We start from the raw sequence: 23,570 nt of genomic DNA, 5'->3' as shown, positions 1-23,570 counted from the left end.
GTGTATCGTAAAGAACTCTTCAAGACATTTTAAATGAGCCCAAACTCAATAGCATTACTAGTAGTTATCGATGAGTTCTATCAACACCTTCCGATTCCACCATCAGACCCTCGCCACCATGTGTATCGTAAAGAACTCGTGAAGACCTTTAAAATGCGCCCAAACTCGATAGCATTACTTTTAGTTATCGATGAGTTCCATCAACACCTTCCGATTCCACCATCAGACCCTCGCCACCATGTGTATCGTAAAGAACTCGTCAAGATATTTAAAATGAGCCCAAACTCGATAGCATTACTAGTAGTTATCGATGAGTTCCATCAACACCTTCCGATTACACCATCAGACCCTCGCCACCATGTGTATCGTAAAGAACTCGTCAAGACCTTTAAAATGAGCCCAAACTCGATAGCATTACTAGTAGTTATCGATGAGTTCCACTGACACCTTCCGATTCCACCATCAGACCCTCGCCACCATGTGTATCGTAAAGAACTCGTCAAGATATTTAAAATGAGACCAAACTCGATAGCATTACTAGTAGTTATCGATGAGTTCCATCTACATCTTCCGATTCCACCATCAGACCCTCTCCCCCATGTGTATCGTAAAGAACTCGTCAAGACCTTTAAAATGAGCCCTAACTCGATAGCATTATTAGTAGTTATCGATGAGTTCCATCGACACCTTCCGATTCCACCATCAGACCCTCTCCACCATGTGTATCGTAAAGAACTCGTCAAGACCTTTAAAATGAGTCCGAACTCGATAAAATTATTAGAAGCCATTGATGAGTTCCACTGATACAGGAGATGTGCACAGACAGCTAACGATAAAGAAAGTGACTATAATAGGAGTAATAGGTACTAAACAAAAATATACCAAAATCAATGCAATGCCTTACCATATTAGGTAATTTGCCTTAAACTTTAGCATGTGTTTTGAAATCTACGTTCTGCGCTACTTGACTTAACGTACACTTTTGTTTGAATTAGCAATATTAGGTCGGCAAATTACAAAGCCTTTGACAAATACCGACTGCCGCAGCGCCGCGCCGCGCACTCGCACGTGCACGTAGGGAATGGAACCGCCGTGTTTCGCGTCGGGCGCTACGTTAATAGACCATATGCAGTTCACGTAAAAGTTAAAACAGCTTGTTCGTATTTAATCAGCGCTTGAAGCGGTAACCCTTTCCCGGGTTTTTAATATCGGTAAGCGCTAACCTGAATTAATTCAAATAAAAGGATTAGTTTCTTAACCGGTAAGCCAATCAAAAGCTTACCGAAATGAAGCGGTTTTTGGAACACAGCTTTACAATAACCCGGGTTTTTGAACGGGTTAGGGTAAGCGGGTCCGGTCCCTGCATGACAATCGTGCGTGCCGCTATTGATGACTGGCCTCGTCGTTTGAGGGCCTGTGTCAAGGCCAGAGGAGGCCATTTTGAATGATATTGTCATATGTGATTCCTGATTTTGTGTACTTCTTTTTAATATATAGTTTATTTAACTTTCGTTCGTATATTTTATGTAGATAAAGATTATTGCAGTAACAGAATTTAGTAACCAACTAGGTATATGCGGTAGCAACTGATATGCTTGAAGCAGAGTTCAATTGGCACCGACGCCAAGCCAAATCTTAAACGCTTCAACACATTGTCGTTTCAACACGTTTGTAGTTGGTTTTGCTTCTTAATTAAAAGGTTAATGAGTGACGGAGCATTCTGCAAGTCTCGGTATGAGACGAGGCACGAGTACGAGTATATCGGTGAGTGAGATGCATTACGAGGCAGTTTCCGCAATCGCTACAGAATATGGCCGCGTTACATCCATGGTCAGGGTACCCAATGGTCAGTTAATTAGTGCAACCTACAATTTCCTCGATGATGGCGTTTATCGACACGAATAAATTAACTGTCTCTTCCTAACAACAATATCGGCTACCAATATACTTACTTTATTCTTTGGTGCTACTTCTGGTTTTAACTCATTATAGAAAGGGAAAGACATTGGTAAAAATAAACTCAGACATGCAATTTGGCTTTTATTTTAATACTTAATTACATATTATTGAGTACACTATACATTTGTTTCATTGCTATAAAATGCTATCTATTCAAAACTCCGGTAGGCATTTCACAAGAAAAATGATAATATAAATAATTTTAACTTTCGTTTTATAGAAAATTTCCTATATTCAAGATATTTTGCGTTTTATCATGATATTAAAGCAGTATCACTAAATTTATTATTTGGACAATTTAATTTTTATTCTGATGATATAGGTTGTTCAAACGTTTTAAAGGTGGTGGTAAACCTCCGTTACTGAAACAAATAAAAATTCATTATGTCATCGCACGGTAAACAATGAGCCATACCTACCTTACTATATCGCATTCAGTATCTTGGACACGTGTTTTTTTTTAAATATATGTAATAGGTAGCAAACGAGCAGACGAGCCGCCTGATGGGAAGCAGTCATCGCCGCCCATGGACATAAGCAACATCGGAGGAGCCACTTATGCGTTGCCAACCTTTGAGAACCCTAAATACCTGCTTCTTGAAGAACTCCATGTCGTAGCGCAAGGGAAACACCTCAGAGGGTAGCTCATTCCACAACTTGCACTTTCTGGGCAAAAACGAGCGTGATGCCCGCTTGTTCTTGGTTTACCACGTGTCGAGAAAGTGAAGATGAACTTTGTTTCTTTGGCGGGAGGTGCGGTGATAAAAACGCGACGGTGGCACCAATTCAAAAAGTTGTACACAGTAACTTTTAAGTATAGTTACTGTTAGTTGTTACCATGTAGGTATTTAGAGTCAAACCAAGATAAGTTGGCAGCGATTTTGATAGCCCAGACGGTGCACGGGTAATTTTAAACGTCAAACTTTTGACGTTTACTTGACACTTGCACCGTCTGGGATTTCAAAATTGTTGCCAACTTATCTTGGTCTGACTGTATACGTTTGCGGCACTGAGGAAATGTTGTAATACATGCCAGCATTGAAAGCGCTGTCAAGACGTGCGGTACTCACCAAAGATACAGTTCCGAAAAGCTTGTACCATCCTATAACAATATTGGAAAGGTTGAGGTCGTCTAACATAATCTGCGCCACGCCCATGAACACCTTCTTTCCCTCGATGCGGCCGTAGTCGCCCCAAACGGTCACCTGCAACGAACACCATTTGTAACGCATCTTAAATTAACCGGTAGAAAGCGACTAGCGACCGACTATGTGAATGACAGAGATCTGTGTTAATTTGTTATTCGCTAATTGTTCAGCATGCTGACGAGTACGTTTTATAAGAGAATGTACTGGCCCACAAAGGAAACTCGCTCATCGCTATTCGCATTTCGCTTCACTTGCTTTAAACGCTACAGGAAAGAATTGTAAGCTTTTAATTATTATTTTAAGTTCAAAATCAACGGTGAGAGTATAAAGAGAAACATATTCGTACATTTACATATATTTTCGTTACTTCTGATTGCCAAAGGACTTTATAGGTGTACTTAAGGTACTTACGGCTTTTGACGTTCAATGTGTTTTAACGCATTTGACACTCCAAACGTTCATCAATAGGTGGGTCCACCCAGAGGAAATTGCCTCGCGCGTATGCTCGCCCTGTGTGGACCCGCCTAATCGTGTCGCTTAACTTCAAAGGGATAAATCCATGCCAATCCAATCCAATCCATCGACCCTCTTAGGAAATTTCTACCCTATTACCTACCTCTTCTTAATACCAAAATCGCAAAATCTGACAGTTGGATTTATCCGAGTTTGAAGTTAAGCGACTCGATCATAATATTCATAATTGTATCTAGGAGTTTACTAATACACTCACTTGCAATACACATCCTTTAAAATTTTCCCGAAACGTGAGCGTCTGCTGGTAGAGGGGATCGAGGGTCCTCCGTGCGGTGCTGGTCTTCGCCTTGGCAACGCAGCGCTTGCCGCTGACGAGGTATACCTTCACGTAAGGCGCTGGAAGAGTGCGGCAGCCCTGCCGGGCTTGAAGACCACGCGCTCGTATTACCTCCACCTGAGTACACAGGAATATTATGTACTCTAAAGGGCTCATGGTACGATTAATATTTCGTTACAGACCAATCGAAACGACGGATTTATAGTGTATGTTAATATCGTTAACGATTTACTTAATCGAACCCGTGCAATCATGAATATCGTAAACATGAATCGACATTGTAATTAGGTTTTCTGGTTTCTCGGCCTTTTTCATTTCTCGAGGCACGGGAATTCTCGGCCAGGATTTCTCGAGTTTCTCGAGTATCTCGAGAATTATTTGTTATTTTCACTTTTTTTTGCATTATTACAAATCAGATGCATAGAAGTCGTAGGTGAGATCAATAATCATACAAATGGTAAATTTTTAATTACCATAAGTTGCACTTAATAATCAAAACTTCAATAACAAACAAAAAAACTATAGGTGCATAACACCAGACCCTACTCATAGTGTTGTGTTCCTGCCGGTGAGTAAGGTTGCCAGAGCTCAACGAGGGGTGGGAGGGGGTTAGGGTCGGCAACGCGCATGTAACTCCTCTGGAGTTGCAGGCGTACATAGGCTACGGATACTGCTTACCATCAGGCGGGCCGTATGCTTGTTTGCCACCGACGTAGTATTAAAAAAAATTGCGTATTTCTTTAGGTATTTATCAAAATGTAAACAAACCACAATATGGTGCTTTATTATTAGGCAAGAATATACAAGTGAATTGGGTGAATCAACTTTTTAGCGTCACTCGTTGCCATGGTTACGATTAGTTGTCCAGGGGACAAAAGTTCATTGAAATACTGATTTTATGGTACTTAAATGTATCAAACTTGCGTTTTTGTGGTCATTATAACCAATGTCCATAATGGGCCCCTTACTAAGCATGTTAATAGAACAGCATACACCGTCTCTTCAAACAAACTGTGCCACTGTTGTCCCTTGGACAACGGGACAGGATAACAAAACAAAAAACTTGATTCACCCAATTAATTTAACTCGATTTGACAAACTTACAGAAGATTTACTAATACTTACTCAACGTAACAATAAATCTGTTAAAATTGTGCTATTTTGCCAATAGGAATATATCGTGATGATTTGATTTATTAATAGTAAATTATTTTTGTAATATTTGTTATTACAGTGCCCAGTAATTCGTCTTTTAGCTTTAGAAATAAGATAAACGATCTAATCTTGGCGTGTCTTTTCATTGAAAAAACACGTTTGAAAAATAAGTCGAGACAAATATGTAACAATTATAAATCATATACAATTACTTTCGTTTTTATAAAGCGGTTTTAATAAAAGACGCGTCTAGATTGTTTACCTTTTTCTAATGCTAAAGGAAGCATAGTAATGAACCTTACAAGAGATGAATTCTTTAGACATTTGAGGATAGCAGTTCAAATGTTACATATATGAAAATCTGTTGAAGCCAGAGCGTTAGGAGACGGATCAAGGCAGTTTATTATTCGGTGTTATTTTGCCTAAAAATTAAAAAAAGCGGCCAAGTGCGAGTCGGTCTCGCCCATGAAGGGTTCCGTAACATTTATGACGTATTAAAAAATAACTACTTACTAGATCTCGTTCAAACCAATTTTCGGTGGAAGTTTGCATGGTAATGTATATCATATATTTTTTATAGATTTTTCATTCTGTTATTTTAGAAGTTATTATGAACACTACGATGATGACAAACAAGCATACAGCCCGCCTGATGGTAAGCAGTCTCCGTAGCCTATGTTTGCCTGCGACACTCCAGAGGAGTTACATGCGCGTTGCCGACCCTAAACCCGCCCATCCCCTCGTTGAGCTCTGGCAACCTTACTCACCGGCAGGAACACTACACTATTATATTTATTTATGTACCTAAAGAAATACACTATATACACATCACGTCTTATACGCGTGTTTTCTTTTTACTATAACAAGAAATTTATTTCTGTAGTTCTCGAGGCATTAAGTTTTTTTTCCCGCCTCGGGGAAGAAACCCTAATTGTAATACTCTTTGCGACTAACGATTTGCTTTTTGTCTCATCCTTGACCCAGGCGTCGCAACGACGACGCACGATCGTAACGACCAATTGCTTCGTGTATAAGCGCTGAATCCCTCGATCGCGCATCGATCGTAGCGACCAATGGGGAAGGCGGCTGAAAGCTAATTGTAGATGGCGCCACTAGAGTAAGAGTCAACTTGACCAACTCGTTCTAACTTAAAAAAATATTTGTATTTAATAAACCAATGTTTAATAAAACTTCATAATTAAACTCTCTGTATAAGTATTAAACTTTGTATCTAAGGCCGAGAAACTGTCGGATAGTTTCACAGCCATTCAAATAGAAAGTTTTGTTTTGACAGGAGCATGTAGGATATTTTCATGTTCGTAATAATAATCGTCTGTTTAACGCAATACAATGGATCCTCATGAAAATGTCATGTCACAAACTCTAGTGGCGCCACCTAGTAGCAAAGTTTGGCAGCCGCCTTCCCCATTGCTCCGTGTGTTGAATGGCATTTTCGACCGATTGTCACGATTTTCGTCAGATTAATAGAAGTGATTAATCGTATCATGAGTGAACCCCTTTAGTCGAAGTTCGTTAGTAGTTGAGGGTAGAGCTCTAGAGAGGACCTGTCTACCCGCATTATCTACTAAAATAATTATGATTTGACGAACATATGAGATACCAGTAGTTAATAAACCGTTTGGACGCCACGCCTGCGAGCCATAGTAATTATAACTGTGCGCGTCTGTGGGCGTCAAAGGATTAAATAAAACGGACGCTTCGCGCGGAACAGCCTTATGTAATAATTTCCTCATATAAACATGTCATAACGAACGGAAACCGTACCTCAAGGAAGCCTTTTTGGTAGCACATGGAAAGTTGGACATCGCCCAACGTAGGCGCCCCGAGCAACTGGCGTCCAACTAGTTGTCCGGGACCTAGGCCGTCGATGAAGTCCGACAGGCCACCGCCGTCCGACGAGCCCGACCCACGCATGCCGGGTGACCATCTACCAAATTGTATATTCGATAATATCATTTTTCGGGTTACTTATGCTTTTTACTCACAAAGGTTAGTACACAAATGTATTTGTGGCGGGGATATACACAAACATACTATAAATACATTATTTAGATTTACACCTATCCACTAACATATATATATATATATATATATCTCTCGCATGCATAGGATTTTGGAATAATAGACAATTGGTTATTAAAATGAAGGGCGAAGCGATAACAAAGCTAATATAAGACCGATTAAACTTAAGTAACAAACCTATCGCGCCAATCTCGCGAGATTTGTGCCTAGTTTCTTGTAAACACTGGCACCATTTACTGTCTGGCATGCACCGTCAAACATCTAAATCAGCCTTTTACAGCGTGATAAATTATGTTGTGTTGTATTAGGGAATGCAATCTCGATATCGAAATTTAGAGATCTCGCACGTTGACAGGAAATCTCGATTTTTGTAATCTCGTTAGAGATCTTGATTTTTTTTCAGATTTCGAACGAGATTGAAATATTGTTCCATGTGAATTACTTACTTTGTTTTGAGCAATCTTTTAGACCTTAGGTTCATCCCTTTCATGTGTGCGGCCTGCTTTAGCTGACTATAAAAGAACTGTGGCGCACTCTGTGCGGAAAAATTGGGCGAACTTACGTTACCCATAATGATTATATGATTTTTGTTCGCTTACGCTACATTTTTATGTAAGGTGCTCATTGCTTGACAAAAATATCAACTGAGCACGTTAGTGCACCTGCTTCGAAATCATTTTCAAAATACATAGCGAACTAAAATGCTGATTTTGAACGTCCAACACAACACGTTATAACTAATTATAATTAAAAATAATGAATACCACTTTTTCATACTTAGATGCAAATTAGAGCTAGGTAATTTTTGGTTGTTTTCTTGTTTTTATTTTCAAAATATAATATGACGTACCGCAAAAGTAAAATATACTAAATTCTTAGTGTTTTTTTTTTAAATAAAATAACTATTAATTTGTCACATCTCGAAACACTCAATCTCGATTCAGATTTTTCGTGCGAGATCTCGAATCGCCAATCTTGGTGTGAGATTGCATTCCCTAGTTTGAATATCCTTTCGAATAAGAATCTGGCCACAAAGATTATATATTGAGATTTTATAATTTATTATGGTTTTAATTTTCTTATGATACGGCTTTGACGATCGCTGGCACTTACACACTTGGCGAGGTCATATAACAATATTAAAACTTAATTTTTTTTTTAAATCAGCATAGGTACAGCTCAAGGTCCTGGTGTGGGGTTAACACGTTGCGTATACGACGCCTCATTATCTCTCGCTGCATATGTGTGCTACGAGGGATACGCTGTAGCCTGTAGCATGTCTTTCCGCCATGTAGCGAAAGCTCTTTGTAGCTGTAGAGCTTTGCTTTGGCATCGGTTCTTCAGTCAGTGAAAGGATTGGTTAGATTGTTTTATAGTTGCTTGGGTGCTCAACCATCGAATCGATAGGAATGTGTTTTGAAACAGTAGCTATCGGTTCGCCTTTAATTATTTAGTTTAGTGAATTGTTAGTGCTTAGGTTTTGAGTACAGATTTAAAAAATTATATAGACGTTAGATATGTGTAAGTTATTCATTATATAGAATTTGCTATGCATTGGTTTAATATTATATAAAGACCTGTTTGTTAGTCAGATTTCAAGACGCAAGGTCATAAGACCCTAATAAATAATAGACTTCATATAAGTACTTATTAAGATTGAAAACAACAATTATTAAAGTGTTACGAGTTAAACATTTTAAGCTAAAGTGGTTTTTTTGGATACATCACTGTCGTAATAGTAAAATAGAAAATTACTTTTTTTTAATACTACGTCGGTGGCAATCAAGCATACGGCCCGCCTGATGGTAAGCAGTCTCCGTAGCCTATGTACGCCTGCAACTCCAGAGGAGTTACATGCGCGTTGCCGATTTAAACCCGCCCCCCCCGTTGAGCTCTTTAATCGTACTGTTAGTATTTTAGTATTTTTAACGGATATCATGAAAGCATACTTGGGCAGTAAGAACTTAGTTCCGCATATCCTATGGGTCTGTCTTCAAATGTCGTTATTTAGTTATATCTACGTTAGGAGTTACAGTTACTTGTTTATTTTTTGTGTTACTATTACTTCAATTTATAATAAGTAAAGTCTGGACTGGATTTTTCTTCAATATTCACATGTCATTATAACTTTATTAGGAAATAAGTCATAATATAATAAAGTCGCTCACAATCCCTCCGAGTTTCTTGCCGGTCCCATATGGGATACCCTCCTACAATTTAGGAGGGATTTAAATCTTCTCGGGCCAGAGGTGTAGGGTTAGAGCCGGCGTAGCTTTATTATACGTTCATAAGCACATTGTACCTAACATGCCTACTTGAAAAATAAAATCGTTATGTATCTTTATCAATATCGATTCGCCCACTGGTTAGGAACAAGCAGTGTGCCTTTCTGTCCAATGAACTTCATGTTTTCAACCTCATCTGTCGCAGTACTCGTACTGTGTGTAGGTGTACTTATTTTACCAATGCATAACAAATCGAACATCGAGGCTCAGTGGTTAAAATTTCCGGTTTGCCCGAAGTCACATTCGAATTAACTTGCGCAAACTGACTTATTGAAACGATCACATACTTATTTGATGTGATCACTACTGTGGGTACTGTTTAAGCACAATACTATTACTATTTCTATTGATTACTTGTGTGTAAGTATGTGGGTAATGCGTTAAATGATTAAACAATAATATATAGTACATACATATGTGAATAGGTAATTCGCAACTCGTGTCGATTTAAAACACTCTTCGGTCGTGTTTTAATTTATCGCCATTCGTTGCGAATTTCCTATTTTTGGAACTTGTATTGTATAACGTTTTACAGTACATTTGTTGTCGACATAGTTACGTAATGTGCTAATTATCGCGCTAGTGCGGTAAATTAGCACCATATATACTGTAAAATAAATAAATTGATATCAATCAGTTTACAGCTAATTAAAAATGCGACTTAGTTTAATAGTGATCACAAAATTACAACTAGGTTACATGTAATACCAGAGCCTTGTTTTATCCACCAGTCCTCGATTTTCAAAACTACCACAGGATCAGAAAATTCATAAAAAAATTACAACATATACAATGACAACATTGATACAATAGTGAAGAAGAGGGCGGTAGTCTTTCAGATGCATCGAGTGGTAAAAGTCAAGGTTCTTCCTATGTGGAAAGTACGGTAGAAAATTGAAGGAATCTAGGAGGAAAAACTGAGCAAGTGCTAGACAGTAACTAAAGCTTCGTAAAAAATACAAATCGCCTTGATTATTCACTATTCCAAATAAAGGCGCTAAGATTATATTACTAAAGACAAACAATTCTTTAAATTACTATATATTTGTAACTATACATTTTTTATAAGGGGCCTACCTACTATTAAATACTGGTACTGGATTTTACTTAGGTAGATACTTTAAGAGTAGTTTTAAATTATTACAAACTAGTATAGAAAATTCAATTGACTATAAAACCAGCCATTTGCCATAATTGCAAGAAGTTCAGAGGATTGACACTACAACAGCGCCCCAAACTTATTCCTTCTCATTATCAATGATTTATGAAATGTATATATCAATCATAGTGAAACATGCATGGAAATCAAGTAATAGGTGTGTGGTGTGAGTGGCGGTGAATGTACATTGATCAGACATATATATAAATTTGACAAACAATCTGAAATAATATTTAAATTAGTGCAAACATCATAGGCGTTCAGATCAGGCAACATTTAAATTCCAACGACACTCGTGCAACTTAAAGGATTTCCTGACCCCAGTAAACAGAGTATAGCTATTGACTCAGGAACTGTGCCACGAAGCTTATGACAGGAGGGACTAATAAAAGTTACATATCACATTATCGAAAGTGTGCGTTGCCTAAGCGAGAGAAGACTGATGCGTGCTGAACGTGAATAAAAAGAATGAAGTGAGAAACACCAACACAGTCCCAGTTCATGCGCTTACAAGACGAGAGGCATAACAGAGAGGATTAGAGAAGAAGACGCGAGCAACATCAATGCGCACATATTAGAAGAGTCGAGTTTGGCGGGTAATCAGCGAATGGCGACTTGGGTCGGAGCGGACAGCGAGCGACTTACGAGGATCCCTCCGAGCTAGATATGGAGGCGAGGCTGGCGGCATACACCTCGTGCGAGCGCTGGAAGGTGGTGGTGGTGGGCTGGGTACGCTTGCGCCGCGCGCCGCCGCCTTCTACGCGGACAAGCGCGACGTTAGCAGGCGGGGGGTCGCAGGCGGCGCGGGCGCGGGCGTGCGGCCGCGGCACCGCGTCGCCACCGTCGCCACGCGCCACTCCGCCGCCCACGCCGCCGCCACCGGTACAATACAACGTCACAACACATTCAGTACCCGTACCCACAACATTGTACATACATTTGTTTAACGGCCTCATTTCCTAAACATGAAAATACGTGGCACACACAATGGTAGTATTGGTAGTGAATCTTTTACTTATGACAGTTATGACCATTGCACATGATCTATGATAAAATCTGGTTATTTGATGGTGGTTGTACGATCTGCGTATCATAGAATGAATTCATATATATTACTTAAGTTGTGTTGTGGTAGGTATAAGAAGTGGCTTTGTTAGAACTCCTTAAACGTTATATTTGATTGTTTTCAATTGACTGAAACGTGTTATAATAAGGTTCCCTGCGTGACGGTTTCAGTACTAACAACACGTCGATTTTTAAATAAAATTATTATTTTAATAGAGTCCGTCTATACGAACTTTGCACCGATTTGAATAGAACAAAGAGAGAGAGAGTGGTCATCAATATAAACGTCATATTGTTGTTATCGAGTTATCTTTGGTTATCTTGCTCCGACTTTAGCTTGGGAGCGAACACCAGCCCAGACCACATTCATATTAAGAAAATAATAATACGTACTGTCTCTAACATTAATAACGGTATTTCACGAGGAACCCGAAAGATTTGAATAGTGTACTCCTAATCATATTTTAAGACTAAAATGTCCTATAAAGTTTTCTGGATTCACCTAGTTCCAGAGTTACTGCCAATTGAAAAAAATAATGAAATAAATAATGGATTAAATCTTCTCGGGTCAGAGGTATAGGGTTAGAGCCGGCGTAGCTTTATGTGACGTGTTATTTCGCATCATATTATGCCTACTTAAAAAATTAACTATCTTAGCTTTAAAAGTGCACAGAATTATGTTTTTGTACCGGAAACAAAGGGCATTAAATTGTTTCATAAAAACATATAGAAAGTATTTTATTTAGCATCATAAAATTTAACAAAGAAAGCATAAACAGATACTCCTACTCGACCATTTTGTGAGATAATCGACTCCTAACGCGAGTCGAGCTACCCACGCTGCGGTCATTTAATATATTTTTTTCACCATATTTTTGCGTTGGAACATTATTTAAAGTGTATATTTTTTGAATTTGCATGAATTGCGCAGTATTATTGTATTTTTTGTCACAATACTAATATAAAATTATGGATAAAAGTTATTAGCTCTCAAAGCAAAAATCTCTCTCTCAAAACTTGTAATATTACTATGAAACTCAAAAAAACTAATATCAACAAGGAATTTTACGTGTTCGGTTTATGCGAAAATGATATCAAACTTGCCCTATTAGCCACCAGTACGAGAATAGATTTTTTTAAAGATGACGTGTGGCAGCCATCTTTGTACCCCACTCTCCCCGACTAGCCGCACATTTCTTATTACCTCCCGGACTAGAAATGCTTAGTATTACTCAAGTAACATGTGTGATGAAGCTCATAGCTTAATTTTTTTGGGTAAACTTTATAACTGCCTCCACTAAAATATCCTGAATGATATATGCAGAAGAAAAGTGACAAATAACACTTTGCAAAAACTAGGTTTTGCGAAAAAAGGACAAAATCATTTTATGTGACAAGTTTACTAATAAAATTTGATTTTTATATACAAATACATTAAAAAACGAAAAAAACCTAAACCTATAAATTTTATTCCTTCTTTGGTTTCAGAAGTGCGTGGTTAAAATCTTTCGGGTTCCTCGTGATACGCCGTGTACACTATACCAATAAGTTACGTTAGTTTTTACCTCAATCATATAATGTATATGTAAGTATAAAACAGATCATTTTTGTAATCGATCGGGGCAATACTGTTCTGATCCGAACACATATAATGAACCTACAAGTGATAGTCTGGCAAACACAACTTGTCAGTCAATAAGGACCACTAGGACCAGGAAAATTAGACTCATCCCTTTCTTTTGGGTGCTAGTGACTAGCGTGAGACAAAGACAGTTTGATTCTCTAAGTATATATATGAACAAAGGGTATAGCCGGGTAAGCATGGCCAAACTGCCCTTAGCGAAAAAGAAAATCCTTTTACTGGATTATTAACCTATATATATGTAGTGCTTGCACCAAAAATTAAGCGTCAAATGCTTCAGGTTTTAAAAAAAAAAATTAAAAAAAGAAAAAACATTTTTATTTTATTACAGCCAAGCTACTAATCCGATTTCTTTGTAATTTGGGTATGTTGTACATACAATTAAGGTCGTTTTCTAAAAAACTGAGTTGAACATTTTCAGAAAAATTAAAAAATTACGTGCGAGATTGTGACAGTCATCAAATTTATATATATCATTTAGAATTTAATAATGTTTAACATATATTTTTTTCAAAAATTAAAATCGGGATTTACAGTGCGACAAACTCGAATTTGTAACATCCCATGTCTTTCTCTTCATACAAGCAAAGTAGACAATAAACGAATGAAGTAAATTGTGAACGCAATCTTTAAGACTAGTTAAGACGCGGACTGCTAAACGAGTGTTACGGGTTCGAATCTCGCCCGGTGACTAACTTTTGTTTTTTTTTTATATGTTCAAGTTTATATATAATTTTTTAATTTTTATTGTTTTAGACAAGTTTAATTTAGTAAAAATTTTTAGTTAAGATTATCACCTATACACCACCATATTACAATAAATAGTTATAATCGAGCAAAGCTCGGTCGCCCAGGTACTAGTACATTATGATACAAGTTGGTCAATGCACACAAGGCGATATTGTGCGCGCGAGCTGTAAGCGAGCGCGCAATAAGAAAGCCGATGTGTGTAATGACCAATGCATACGCGTTTCATACGATGTTTTTCAACACACTTGCGAGGAAAAAAACAAAACTTATAAATTAGATTTTTTTTGTCAAAAAAGTAAAAGTTTTTAAAAATGGTGACTCACAGTTTTAACATCGAATAATTGCACCAAAGCGTGCTGGGCTTGTAGGCACTTATTCGCCAGTTCATTGAAGTAAGCTATTTACCAACACGTTTTTCAACAAAGACTGGGCGTTATTGCTGATTTTCCATTGAATAAAAGTTTCATATGCCGCCAATTATTTTTCACCCGATTTTGATGGTAAACGGCTATCGTTCTCGACTCTTGCCTCTATTAGTTAGGGAGGCGAGGTAGCTAAATGGCGTAATTCAACGGCGCCGTCGAGACCTATCAAAATCGAAAGATCAAATAATTTCGAAAAGAAAAGCTCGTATGATAAAAACCATTTTAGCGGTGGGTTTGGCGTGTACGGTTTTTCAAAAATGTTAAAAAAAACAGTTACTTGGGCATTCTCGAGCGCGTCAGATATTCATACTACGTATGCCCCAAGTGCCTCTGATAACAACGGTATACTAATCTGCCGGTTTGCGTGGTGGGGGTAGGAATATAAAGTAGTCAAAAATTCAAAATAAAAAAAATTACTCGAGCGCGTCAGATTTTCGGAAGGGGTGTTAAGTAGGCCCCAAGGAAGCTCCCTTTAAAAAAACTGACGATTTCGGCTTGACGATAAGTTACGATGAATTTTTGAAAATGCAAAAAAAAAAAGTTTTTTTGAAATACTCGAGCGCGTCAGATTTTCATAGGGGAGGTTTATCTCGGTATCCTGAAAGCATATTTTCTTAATCTGACAAAAATGTTGGTGGGTTCTCTTAATCTGACCGAAAAAGGTTTTTTGGTTTCTTTTTTTTCCTTTCTTTCTCCTTGATAAAACGGGGATTTTAAGAATGACAATAAAGCGATAGATGCAACCAACGTAAATGTAGATGAAATATAGTACGAATTGTATTATTTATTGTATAAAAAAATGAAATGATATAAAAATTGTATTATAATTGTATTGTTATATATGGCCTTCTCCTCGACACCGGGGGCGGCCCTAGACGCACTGCTGGATATTATACCACTCCACTTGCAGGTGCAAAAGGAGGCTAAGCAGTGGGTCTACAGAATATGCATGCTAAACAGGCCAAAATGGCGCTCTCAAGCATTAACCAAACTAAAGGCCTGGGTTTTTGCAAATAGAACCCTTAGCATGCCCACCGATGACACGCACACTGAATGTCATTTCACTAAACTGTACACAGTAGAAATACCTCCTAGAGACAAATGGACCAACGACCAAATGTACGTCTAAGAGGGAAGCCATATTTGGTACCCGGATGGTTCCAAGAAAGGCATTGGTGTAGGATGTGGGATCTATGGTGAGAGACCTAAGCTCAGAGCCAGCGTCAGCATGGGCACACAGGCCTCAACCTTCCAGGCCGAAGTCTACGCCATCAACAAATGTGCGGAGATTAACCTGGATAAAAACCTACGACACCAACATATCTACATCAACTCAGACAGCCAGGCTGCTCTGCTGGCACTAGAATCCCTTGAGTCAAACTCAAAACTAGTCCAGAACTGTAAAACAAACCTCAATGCACTGACAAACTCCAACAAAGTCACACTTAGATGGGTACCAGGGCACTCCGACATTAACGGAAACGAAGAAGCGGACGAACTTGCTAGAAAGGGCGCAGACACACCCCTGGTCGGCCCAGAACCGATCTGTGGAATCACAAAACGGGATGCATATTCACTGCTCAGCAATTTAGAAAAAATAAGGGCAAACGATTGGTGGAAGTTCGTAAAAGGACAAGAACACTCGAAAGCTCTAATCAAAGGGTTCAACAGCAAAACTGCTAGGGAGCTTCTAGGGCTCAAAAGACACAAAGCCTGCGCGGTGACCAGAATTTTGACTGGACACTGTAAATTGAACAAACACATGTTTCAAATTGGAAAGAAACAAGACGCGACATGCAGGTTCTGCCATGACTCAGAGGAGACTGCAATGCACATTCTCTGCTCCTGTGGACCACTAATGTCAAAAAGAAGTACCCACTTAGGGCGGTACGTATTGCAACCCTATGAGGTACACAACATTACGGCCCAAAGAATCTGGAATTTCCTGGATTCAACGGGCATCAGTAATGAACTTTAAAGGGCTGTCACAATAGACCAATGCCTGGTCGACGTGGCAGTCAAAGGCCCACAAACTACAATAATAATAATAATTAATATATATGACCTTTACATTTTTGCTCAATACAATTCATCTTCTTCTTCTTTCACATAATTTAATCATCGTTATTTCATATCAATTATTTTTAACACCCTCAGTTTTCGTGATATACTCAAAAAAACCGGGAGTTTGAGTTTTTATGATGCTTCAAGTCAAAAAGTTTTAACTTTGGACAAAAATGTAAAGAGACCTTTTTTGTGTATAATAAAATTACCTTTTTTGTTTATTTAAACTTTTTTTTGTAAAATGTATCGTTTGCGACTTATATGCCGCAACGCGTTTTTCGGAAGACTAAATGGCTCCTCCACACTTCCGGTCATGCAGAAACCGGCAGATTTTGTATTTTTAGTAAGTTTTAGATTATATTCTTCAAAATAAAATTAAAAGAAATCGCGCTCGAGAATGCCGGATTAACGTTTTTTTTTTACAAGTTCGCGACCCTATAACTCGGCGGCGTCAAGGACTTATCGTCAGATTAGTTAAATTTAGTCTTAAAACACTAAAATCAACCCCCAATATCTTAATCTGACGCGCTCGAGTATTTCAGACTATCGATTTTTTTTTACTAATCTGATCGTCTATCCTAGGCGCGCGTCACTACATATAGAGCTAAATACTTTACTAGGTTGTTCTATTAGGTCTAAGGTATCTCTCATATCTTAAACTGCCACGCTCGAGTATTACCGAAAATTCCCCTATTCGCCTCCCTAACATTAGTATTACTGGCAGCGTCAATTTTATGTGTTCTACATTTTCAATGCTTGAAAATGACATTTTCGACAATATATAAACTAAAAACATGCATAACTGAAATACTACTACTAAATACTAATACTACTGACAAATAAGGAAAATGGCTGGCGCGTTATTTTTTTTATGAACGATTCCAATGCGCGCGCATGGCAAAGGCGCGAACGAATTCGCCAAACAGCCAATTGAAAAAATGTAAAAAAAGCTAATATTTTCGTATTTCTATTCGACGGATGGAGGTCAAATCGATAAAATGTTATGTTTATTCATTCATGTAATTTACGAGATAATTTAATCTATAAATTATGTTTGGTGTGATAAAACCTCTTTGAACTAACATTTGATACCTAATAGTTGGTTAAAAAAATTATTACTCGACCAAATTAAGAAGGAAACGGAGCCTTCTTAAATTGGTCGAGTAGATTTTACAATGTGGACTGTCGGGAGCCGGCGCCCCACCCGCCGCCGTGGCCCGCGGCGGCGGGGCAGGCAGTATATGATATTATGACACATGCAAGACTGCATACTAACCGATTTAACTGAAAAGAATGTACAAATTCGAGTTTTTCACACTGTTAATCCCGATTTTAACTTTTGAAAAAAAAAAAATTTAACATTATTAAATTCTACATGAAATATGTAAATTTGAAAACCGTCGCAATCTTGCACGTATTTTTTTAATTTTTTGGAAAATTTTCAACTAAATTTTTTTGCTGTTTATTCACGAGATAATTCAATTTTTTTTTTTCAAAAAACGACCTTAATTGTATATTCAACATACCCAAATTACAAAGAAATCTGATTTCTACTTTGGCTGTAATAAAATAAAAATGTTATTTTTTTTAAACCTCAAGCATTTCAGGCTTAATTTTTGGTGAAAGCACTACATAGACATATATATATATATATATAGGTTAATAATCCAGTATAAGGAATTTTTTTTTTTTTTGCTAAGGGTAGTTTGGTGCTTACCCGGCTATACCCTTTGGTTTTAATCAAGGCTATACCTTATATTGCCACACAAGAACGGAACCTTGACGCAAGTAACCTACTCTAGATCAGCCTTTTTGTACCTCCATGAGGGTATTTAATATATTTAGCATTATAATACAATACCAATTGTATGTTTTATTAAAAACACGTTTGAAATTGTCTACTATTTTCGAGTTTTCAGACGTTTCAAATTTATTTTAAAAACTTAGTCGTTTAACGGTGGACTTGAGTACTTTTTCTTTAGTAGATATATGACATCTATTTCTATTTATGTCGTATATAAGTTTAATAATGTATCAAATTATTTGAATATTTTATGGAGCGATACATTAAGGTAAATACATATTATATATAGATAAATTGATTTGTATGATTAGTTAGCCATAACGAGTGATAACAAAAAAATGAGAATGATTTTCTGTAGTTATAAACAAAACTATCTATATAAACAAAAAATGCTGTTAATAAAGTTGTTGCTAGTTCTTTTGAGATTCTTGAATTCCAAATGTTTTATTTTTTCAAACATTTGTATTTGTTAGAATGGAGTCGATAAAAGAAACTCAGTTGAACATTTAAAAAATTATAACTTAAACATGGGAAAAGGGACACACTGGGTCTCATTTTAGTACAGAAAATGTACCAGTTTCTATTATATATAGAATTCTTGCATCCTCGAAGATGATAACCAAGGCAAGCCTGACTTGACTCCAAAGCACTTTTAATTATATGAATTCCATGAGCCAACGAGATACCGCCAAAATTTTTAAGTGTACATTTATTTGTGTTCATCCATTTGTATTATGTTCAACCATACATTTGTTGATCATTAAAAAATATAGGTTTGGAATGCTGCTAGAAGTTAAGAGCCCCGGAATACACTGATCAGTAAAAATCGAGCATTATGTCTCAGTGTCGTTAGATGACTCGAAATTACAAAGGGAAATCATTCAGTTTGGATGATGAAAGTTATTTTCCTTTTAGCAAAATACCAGGCAATATCAAACACAAGTATTATGGACAAGTTTAAGCAGACTTATATTACAATTCTTGGACTCCAATAACATACCATTTATAAATAATAAATAAATATTATAGGACATTATTACACACATTGACTAAGTCTCACAGTAAGCTCAATAAGGCTTGTGTTGAGGGTACTTAGACAACGATATATATAATATATAAAAAACACCCATGACTCAGAAACAAATATCCATGCTCATCACACGAATAAATGCCGTTACCAGGATTTGAACCCGGGACCATCGGCTTCTTTGGCAGGGTCACTACCTGCCGGTCGTCTAAACCATTTGTATGTGAAAGTCCGAAATCCCTCAAACCTTCCACAATGTCGGCTTATTGATAGTTTTTTTGGCTGTTTGAGTAGTTGAGTGCATAAAAATAATTGGAGAGCTGAAAATTGTGCCCAGCTAATAAAAATGACTCAGACTTGTGTTCCGAAAATGGACAAAAACGGTGTCCAAAGGTCTTATTCGAACTTTATATCTAAACTACGTCAAAAAGCTGACCACGGGCCCTATTCTAACACCCACTCATATTATTGTAAATAATTATCATGTATATATTGCCTCAGTATGAAGCGGTGGTGGCCGAGTGGATATGACGTCCGACTTTCAATCCGGAGGTCGCAGGTTCAAACCCTGGCTCGTACTGATGAGTTTTTCGGAACTTATGTACGAAATATAATTTGATATTTACCACTAGCTTTTCGGTAAAGGAAAACATCGTGAGGAAACCTTCATACATCTGCGAAGAGTTTTCGAATTCAAAGATGTATGTGAAGTCCCCAATCCGCATTGGGCTAGCATGGGGACTATAGCCCGAGCCCTATTGCCTAATAATAACAAAGTATCGTAGAAAGTTATATGAGTATTTTTTCACAGTTCTAAAATAATTCTCATTTTTGTTATCACCCGTTACCCATAACGTTAAAATACAAAAATATTATTTTATTTTTATATTATAATCCTTAGTTTGTAATTTTTATACAGCTGTGTGAGCTATATTACATATTATATTTAAACTATTTTAGGAGTACCTAGTAATATGGCGTTACCCAGTAAGTGAATTTTATTAACTCGCTTTAAACTAATAAATAGCTGACCAGTGAAAGCTCTAAACATAGTTGGCTGGTTTATATACAAAAGCAACACCGCACATTAACTACGGTTTCTGTAAACTGGTTTGGCATGCTGTGTTTTCTGATGACTTAGTCGAGATTTCGGTAATAATAATAACTAATATATTTTGAGAGGTAAGTGGTCATAGTGGTGGATTAGTCAGTCGCATCAACGAGCCGCCCGGGACCGCACTATTGTGTCAATGTCGCCGCTCGACGGCCGCCAACCTGTCCTCGTCGTTCTCGCTGGACGCGGAGGAGGCCCGCGACACACCCACAGCGCCTCCTCGCATTTCTCCTGGCACCACTTCTTCACTGCGTTGTACCGTGAATGAATTTTTCCCACGTTTACCGAACCCTAACCTCCGTTTTCGTCCTGCCGATCATTGCATTACACACTTCAGTCAATATAGTTAGGTACATTAACACATTAGCCTTTGCGCATTAATAATGTAATTAATTAGTTTAATGTTTCGAAACGAATGCAAAAAGGCTAGCATGTATGACGCGGCGGAGATGCACGTGTGGTGGGTATAAGCGAGTAGTAGGGTTCACCTGTGGCGGACAGCTGCGAAGTGGAGTTGCTCTTCTTGCCCATACCGGGACCGAAGTAGTCTCGGGGTTCCGCTTTCAACAGCACGTCGTCGCTATTGGGCTCCATTTCGCTGGCGCCGCCCAGCGCCGTGTCGCTCAGGCTGCCGTCTTCGCAAAGTTTTACGTTATAGTGGAAATCTTAAAAAGTATAACACTCTGAGTATTGTAATCGTTATGCAAATTATATATATCCGTCAAGTTCCGGATATTCGCCTGCGCTATTTATTTTCGCCTAGTTTATAAAACAATATAATACTATTAAATAAGCAGTATTTTTCATGCAAAAAATTCTCAGATCAATTCTGGCTAAACTTCACACTGTTGCAGATCAGTTACTCGTTTTCGTTGGACTGTCAACACGTGTTTTTTTACCCGCTATAAGAATTAGCGCATAAGAGTCTAGTCAACGCTTTTAAAAATAGCGACTCTGCGCAGTTTCGCCAACGTTGCGTTGAACAGCAGCCATAGAGTTGACTAGACGCCGATGCTCGGGAGACGCTGGTGTGGGGTGGGCCTAAATTGCCTATATATTGATAGTATGCATGCATGATTGAGAAACGTGCCAAAACCCAGGCGAAGTCCCGGAACTCGACACTGATATATATGTACCTGCTTTTTCATCCGGCGGGACGTCTGCGTTGCTGAGGCTCCGTGTGAATTGGCCTCTGCGCGACTCTCTTCTCTCCAGCGGCTGCGTCTGAGTGCCGTTGCGCCCGTTCTCGCGCCCTCCGTAGTCATTACTGCGTTTGGACCCCCGCCGCGACGAACATTTTCCGCGTTGATTTTTTCCAGATTTTATAGATGTTTTTTTGAGTTGATTAGCGGCGCGTCGAGATGCAGATGGTGCCAATGATTGTATAGTTTGAAATTCGGGATGCGCGGGTGGTGCGTTGAGCACGGGTGGTTTGACGTCCGGGCGTAGTGGCGAGTCGGCAGTGGTTTGATGGGTGTCGTCGGATGGCAGATGTGGGGCGACGGGAGTGAGCGCGCAGCGGGGCGAGCCGAGGTTTGTAGGAGAGAGAGCAATACACATAGAATTAGCCATAATCATACTAAATTCTTGGTCTAGATGATTTGTTGATGCTAAAGAATACGAACGGATGCGAGCCTTTTTAATTATAGACGGTAACGGTTCTCCGAACGATAACTCTAAGTCGGGTGGAGGAGAGAGGGAGTTTGGTGAGCGATATTCTTGGAAGGTGGGGTTGTCGTTAATACTAACAGAGCCTTGCCTCTTTGTGTTCATGCTGTTTGATTCATTCTCTTTATGATCACTGGAATATTTTGCGGCAACCGTTTTAAGTACCTCGGTGTCTTTAGACGTTATGCTCATCTTCTTAAATATATTATTTACATTTTCCGGGGTTGTGACATCATGATTTTTGATGGAGTCTAAATGACATCTAGTTACAACCTGCGAATCGGAATGACGTCTTTGGGATCTTTTATGATTATTTGGTTTGTAACTATCCTCGTCTTTTTGTTCAATATATGCCAATTTGAAAGAATGTCTCTGATCAACAGATTTGACTTCGTTTTCATTGTTCAAATGAGATACCTCTTGTTTACAGTCAGGTGCGATATCTGACTCAAACGGTTCGCCCTGGGAGTCACGCGATTTTAATTGGGCGGTATCGGTGTTCTCCAAACTATTTTGTTTATCTATGCTTACGTGAATAGTTGTTTCTGCTGTGCTGCCATCACTGTCATACCCATGGTACCAGGAACAATTCTCACAGTTTTGTGTTAGGTCGGTACTTGATCGTTTATGCAATGTGAAATTGGATGCCCTTCGTTCATGATGGTGTGAATCTATGCTACAGTTAATATTTATGCTTGGATTGGGTATATTACATTTGTTTGAGGTGATGAGATCATTTACAAACACCTGTGTTGCTGTAGTACTTTCTGGTCTAATGAAACTTTCGATACTAGGCAGTTTTCTTCTAACGAGTTCTTTAGATCTGAGCGGATAACTATCAATAGTAGCGGATCGTCGATAATCCCGGGATGAGTTTTCTAATTTTAGTTGTGGTTTTCTCCTAGATGTTACAGTTTGGAGAAATGGATGGGTAGGAAGAGCACGATGATTTTGATTTGTAGACAAACTTCGTTGTTCTTCATAAAATGGCAAGTGTTTTATATTATGTATCTGTCGAGGAGTTCGGAAGTCTATTTGATAAGCATATCCGCTATATCCTTCGCTCATGTTGTACGCGTGAGCGTGATTGTAATATTCTGGGCAACTTTGACTTCTTTCGTATAAGTGACGGTGTGAATATTCTTTGGAGGATGAACCAGTCGAGCCGCTGCGAGCCAGAAGCCGTCTGAGGCGTCGGGTCGGGCGCGCACGGTGGCCCGTGGGCGGCCCGCTATGGCCAGCCTCGAGGCGCAAGCGAGCTCGGCGGCGCGACCCGTTCGACGTGTACACGTAAGGCAACAATCGATCAGGAAGTTGGCGATAGAGTCTAGGGATGAGGGAAGCACTATCACAAGAGGATGATGTGCTATGTACAGGAAGGATGCGTTTCCTGCAGTAAAGTTGTTTGAATCAGTAAATGCTGGGCTCATTTTCATCAAAAAGATAGTGAA

General features: G+C 38.5%; 1 protein-coding gene across 1 annotated transcript in view; it reads right to left on the bottom strand.

Moving 5' to 3' along the window:
• Window positions 1-2,027: 2,027 nt before the first annotated feature.
• The window catches only part of LOC133522202 (regulating synaptic membrane exocytosis protein 2), a 52,393-nt gene continuing 30,850 nt past the window's right edge, over window positions 2,028-23,570 (bottom strand). Inside the window, 7 exon segments of the mRNA XM_061857438.1 lie at window positions 2,028-2,321; window positions 3,030-3,164; window positions 3,838-4,035; window positions 6,859-7,021; window positions 11,206-11,317; window positions 20,940-21,116; window positions 21,588-23,509. Of these exon segments, the coding sequence (XP_061713422.1) occupies window positions 2,319-2,321; window positions 3,030-3,164; window positions 3,838-4,035; window positions 6,859-7,021; window positions 11,206-11,317; window positions 20,940-21,116; window positions 21,588-23,509 (2,710 nt within the window). The 3' untranslated portion in view covers window positions 2,028-2,318.

Source organism: Cydia pomonella, chromosome 1 (assembly GCF_033807575.1).
Source record: "Cydia pomonella isolate Wapato2018A chromosome 1, ilCydPomo1, whole genome shotgun sequence".
Classification (NCBI taxonomy): Eukaryota; Metazoa; Arthropoda; class Insecta; order Lepidoptera; family Tortricidae; genus Cydia; species Cydia pomonella.
The sequence above is the reverse complement of the archived record's forward strand: the minus strand, read 5'-3'. Positions and strand labels throughout refer to the sequence as shown.